Source organism: Ailuropoda melanoleuca, unplaced genomic scaffold (genome assembly GCF_002007445.2).
Source record: "Ailuropoda melanoleuca isolate Jingjing unplaced genomic scaffold, ASM200744v2 unplaced-scaffold5401, whole genome shotgun sequence".
NCBI classification, from domain to species: domain Eukaryota; kingdom Metazoa; phylum Chordata; class Mammalia; order Carnivora; family Ursidae; genus Ailuropoda; species Ailuropoda melanoleuca.
Window position 1 is genome coordinate 1 of NW_023227182.1, and position 5,331 is coordinate 5,331.

The window sequence follows — 5,331 nt, forward strand, 5'->3', positions numbered from 1 at the left end:
CCCGGGGGGGGGGGGGGGGTCCCTGCACGGAGCGGCCCACGCGGCAGAGCCGGGGCTCCCGACGGGCTGGACTCCACGTCCTCCCCGGCTCCCGACCCCAGGGACGAAGCCTCTGCGCTGACGGCCCGCCACGTGCCCCGTGGCAGCTATGGCTCACAGAAACCGCACTGGAGCGTGCCCTGAACAAAGTGGGACAGGAGCAGGCAACGCGCCCTCAGAAAGCACGCAGAGACANAGACACTAGACCACGGACGGGAGCCGTCACCTGGCTGCCCCGCGCCCCAGCACGCAGCTCGACTGAAGGGTGCCTCCGGCAGCACGTGAGGACAAGGACCACGCGGAAGCAGAGAAGGTGGCCCTGCCGTGGGCTCTGATGAGGAGGAAAGCCGGCGCCTAGCCTGGCGGCCTGCACGCGTTGGGACGAGACAGCCCCACGCTACACACCAGAGTGACCACACCCCGCCCCAGTCTCCGCGGCAGGCACGCCCCCATGTCACTCACTCCCGGAATCTCCGGCTGTGGATCTTGGGGCAGCCGGCGCCGCTGGGGACCAGGTGGCAGCCCTCGACCTCCTTCTGGAGCTCAGCTCTCGGCAGCTCTTCCGACCTGCCCTCCAGCGTGGGCGCAGGGGACAGCGACTCCTCCGGCGCCCCTGCAATGTCAGAGAAGCCAGTCACTGCACGGCACCTGCCACGCCGGACACGCAGGCGGAGGGCGGAGAAGTCCCTGGCACACCTCACAGGGCGGCGCCTCCGCAGCAGCCCCGTCCCGCTAGGATGGCAAAGGTGACAAGTCCTCGAGCCACACGCTTAGATCTGTGTACTGTCATGAATGCACAGCTCAATACTAACGCGTTCTCTCTGTGACACCGTGACTCACCCTGGTGGGAAAGCAACTCTGCAGTTAGTGGGGTTCACCTGCACGGCCACTTTGAGCCATGAGGACCATCGATGCTGCACAGATCACACTTGGGGGCCTCGCCCCTCTGTCCCTCAGATCCCCCCCCAAGAGGCACGGGCGCTGGGAGCTCTACCTGCCTTACGGGGACGCCCTCTTCCCGGCAAGTCGGGACTCAGACAACTGCTCCATTCCACGTTCACGGTGCAGGGCCCAGGGCCGGCCGTGCTCCCCCGATGTGCACACGCCCACCCCGGCTGCAGGGCTTCCCCGGGACAAGCAAGCATGAGCTCTTGGTACCTGAGGGTCCAGCCTGCTCGAAGGGCTCGTCGTCACCACCGCTCTCGCCATCCAGCACAGCCTCACCGGCGGGAGCTGGGCTCCCAGCATTTTCTTGAAGACGCTGTTGCTTTCTCTCCTGCCGTTCTTTCAAAATGATCTTTAAAATGAAATAAGCAATTAAAACACCTAAAGAGTTGTCCTTAAAAATAGGCCCTTCTGCAAAATAAACCACCCAAACTCCACGGGCGGGCATCGCGCCTTCTTGTGCCCTCACAGCAGCGACATGGCCCCCGTCCCCTAGAGTGCAGAGCAGGGCACGCAGGACCCGGGCCAGACACCACTGGCTGCGACAGCCTCAACAGAAACCGTATTCCAGAAACGGAACACCAGCCAGATCCCGCGGGGGAGGATGAGGGCAGCGAGCATGAACAAGCAGAATGCAACGCCCCCCATTCCTAGTTCTCTGTCCGCTTCCCTGCCAAGTACTAAAAGAGAAAAGCCCCGCCTCCAGGAGCAGAGGGCCCTGCTTCCCACTCTGCCGTCCCATTCAGGGAGGGGGATCATTCCTCAAGAATCACACACGCGTCCTGAGCACATTCCAGTGAACACCAGAACCGAGAACGCTGAGGGCTGTAGGAGGTCACACAGACACGGCAGGCTCGCGGGTTTTCCAGCACCTGCTTTCACCGCGTACCTTCTTCAACGAGGTTGGCTTCTTGGCCTTGGGGACCTCCCTCTGCTTCCCCTTCTTCATCAGTGGGGCGCTGGAGTCCAACGGGTTGTGCGGGGTCTTCAGCTGGCTCAAGTGGTGGCCCTTCTTCCCCGACGTGGTGTCTCTGGAGAGGACCGGCACCGCGCCGACTGCGACACGGAGGGGACACGGGCATCAGGCGTCGGCCGTGCCGCCGCCCAGCCCAAGACCTCACTCACTCATCGTCGCCTGGCTGACCGCTGCACGGTCTCACTGACAACCCAATGAAGTTTAGTATCTCCTGGCAGAGAGCCAAAAAATCTATCAGCTCATCCAGGGACAACCAGCGTCCCACCCCTGTGATCGAATCTCCACGTTGCTCGGCAGTCTGTGGTGCGCGGACCCCACCTTCTGAAACTACGGTATTTCCAGACAGCGCGCACCTGCGACAGCCCTTTGAGGGGGTGTTTCCCCACCATTTTCGACACCGCCTCTGCGGAAGCTGGAGACTGGCTTCCGAACCTGCATCTGCTCTCTCACTAGCTTGTAAGATTCTCTTTCCAGACAGAAAGATGCTGTCCTAGATGCCCCCCCACGCAGCTGGGGGCAAGCCCCCACCGCCAATGCACGATCACAGCTCGGCGTTCCCGCGGCACGCTCCCATCTTGCCCTACCTCCTGCCATCTTCTTGCTCGTTTATTTGTGCCTACTTCCTTCCCCTACCTTTCCGTCAGGACCATTTTCCAACACACGCCCAAGAAAAGAGAAGGGTGCAACAACAGACCCCACACCCGCTGTCCAGCTCCCACATCCGTATTTTCCCACGTTATCTGAAGCATGCTGCTGAGTGACGCGCGTTTTCTCAGTCGGGCGTGACGGTGCCCGGCTTGAGGGCACAACAGGTCTGCGCCCTGGCTCTGGGCCGCTTCCGACCGCGGCTCCACAGAGCAGCCGGCATCTCTGGACCTGTGCTCCCACGTTACACATTTGAAACATACGCGTGATGAGCTCACCTTGAAAAACCACCCCATGCTGACCCTGCTCCCATCTGCTCACTCTGTCCGTAATGCCACTTCCCAGGGCCGGACTCAGCTGGGCACCTGCGACTCCTGCTGCCTGGGCGCCTCCTGTCTGCCCAGTGCCAGTGACTCTCCACACAGCACTAGCTGTGCGCCTGGGAGTCCCACCAACCCCATCCCTAAGAGCAGCCACCAAGCTGGACAAAGCTCTCATCCACAATCACGGCAGCCCTCCAGAAAGTGACCAAAGGCTCACGACAAACCGCGGGGCGTCGCTAGTGCGCTCTATTGAAGTCAAGTGAGAACAGCAGCAGCCTGGGGCACCCTATCCAGGCTGCTCCTACCCTCTCCCTGCTCACAGCTGGCTGGACCAGGGCAGAGAGGTTGTGAAATCCTGCAGCCTCACTGCTTCTGGCTGAAGGGGCTGCCGGATTTAGAGCGGGATCCTTCAGAGAGGTGATCCAGCAACAGGCAGTCCAGCCAGCCTGAGCCGTGGCCCTCTGCGGGCAAGCAACAGGGCAAGAGCACGTCCCCCCCCAACAGCTCTGGCAATGACAGAGCCCGTATGCACGTGCAGGTGTCCCACGAGTTGCAGGACACTGAGGCGGGGCAGGCCTGAGCATGGCCTGCAAGCTGAGCGCGCTCCAAGCCCACACACACTTGGGAACAGACTGGGAGGCCGTGAGTTCTGGCCGTGTTTCAGCACAACCTCCGACACAGCTGTGCTGTGCGGATGCAGGGGTGGCCCCTGGGAAGCCACAGCCAAGAAGAACAGGAGAAATAACTGAGCTAAGACCCCAACCTTCAGACTCAGACCAACGCAGCTACTAAAAAAAACAAACCCCAAGAAATGAAACCATCACCATCGTTACTCTCAGGGAGGAAAAAAAATTCAGAAACCAGAGCTGCTACAACTTATTAACTAAAATAGTCCATATTCAACAAAAAACTCAGAGATTTTCAAAGAAACAAGGACGTGTGACCCACACTCAGGGAAAAGGCAGTTAAGAGAAACTGCCGAAGAGGCGCCAGCGGCGGGACATGGCTGACCGAGACCTCGAGGCAACCCCGAACACACGTCTGAACCCAGGGTTTCAATAAACAGAAACTGTAAAGAGGGGGCAGCAGCAGATCTGGCATGGTCGAATCAATGAAGCTGAAAATAAATACAAACTATTCAGTTCCAAGAAAATCCTGAGAGAGATGAAGAAAAGTGAACGGAGCCCAAGAGACCAGAGGGCCGCCAACAAGCAGAGTAACACACACGTAATGGGGGCGCGGGGGGATGAGAAAACCAAAAAGGCTTCAGAAGAAATAAAGGCCCCTTGGGGCACCGAGGTGGCTCAGTGGGTTAAGCATCGGCCTTCAGCTCAGGTCATGATCCCAGGGTGCTGGGAGAGCCCTGCATTTGGCTCCCTGCTCAGTGGGGAGCCTGCTTCTCTCTCTGCCTCTATCCCCTCCCCCTGCTCTTTCTCTCTAATAAACAAAATGAATGAATGAATGAATGAATGAATGAATGAAAGAGAGAAAGAAAGAGGGACATGGAGAGAGGGAGAGGGAGGAGGAGAGGAGAGAGGAGAAGGCAGGCCCAAACTTCCCAAATCTGACGAAAGCATTAGTCTTTGGAGCGAACGCGCAGCCAGCCGAGGGGGTACGTACTGAGATCCGCAGCAGACATGTCCCGGTGCAAATGCCCAAGGCCAAGCGAAGAGAAAGCACGGAGTACAGCACAGAACGGACGCAGGACTGACGGTCCCCGCCGTGTCACGGGCACCAGTGGAGGCCAGAGCACAGGGACACCCAAAGCACAGCCACAGCTCATCTTACCACCTCCACAGACACGGGGCGTTTCACAAACGGAGGGCTGGTGGCAACACTGTGTCGCCAAGTCCACTGGCGCCCATCTTCCCAACCGGATCTGCACTTCATGTCTCTGTGTCGCAATTCTCACAGTTTCTTAAACTTCGTTATTACTATTACTGGTTGTGGTGATTTGCGACCCATGATCTCTGGTTTGACTACTCTAAGTGTTTTGGGACCACACGAGTCGCGCCTACAGAGACGGCCGACTTAATCCCTGTCTCTCCCCCTCTCCTAGGGCCCATTCCGAGACACAGGCCGAGTAACGACCCTACAGTGGCCTCTACAAGTTCAAGAGAAATTTCGGAAGGCATGTTGAAAGCGGAGATTGGCCAAAAGCTAGACTTCGGGTGTCAAACGGTTAGCCAAGTTTCAAATACCAAGGCGGTTTCTGAAGGAAATGACATGTGCTCAGTGAACACACGGAAAACAGGAAGTGAAGGAGCCTTACTGCCGATAAGGAGAAGTGTCAGTCATCTGGACACAAGGTCAAACCAGCCACGCCATTCCCTTCAGCGAAAGCCTAACCCAGAGCAAGGCCCTGACTCTCTTCTGTTCTGGGAAGGCGGGGAGAGAGGAGGA

At 58.7% G+C, this 5,331-nt stretch overlaps 1 protein-coding gene across 2 annotated transcripts; it reads right to left on the reverse strand.

The window, feature by feature from the left end:
• Positions 1-286: 286 nt before the first annotated feature.
• Positions 287-4,681, reverse strand: LOC117799622 (selenocysteine insertion sequence-binding protein 2-like). 2 transcript variants are annotated; one of them, XM_034652105.1, is made up of 4 exons: positions 2,884-3,118; positions 1,874-2,040; positions 1,198-1,336; positions 287-652 (listed from the first exon to the last, which is right to left on the reverse strand). In XM_034652105.1, the coding sequence occupies exons 1-4, from the start codon at positions 3,101-3,103 to the stop codon at positions 498-500; spliced, it is 681 nt and encodes a 226-aa protein (XP_034507996.1). In that variant the 5' UTR covers positions 3,104-3,118; the 3' UTR covers positions 287-497. The 2 variants fall into 2 exon arrangements, with proteins under 2 accessions (XP_034507996.1, XP_034507997.1); XM_034652106.1 differs by lacking the exon at positions 2,884-3,118 and adding an exon at positions 4,549-4,681 and having other exon boundaries at positions 296-652.
• Positions 4,682-5,331: the final 650 nt, after the last annotated feature.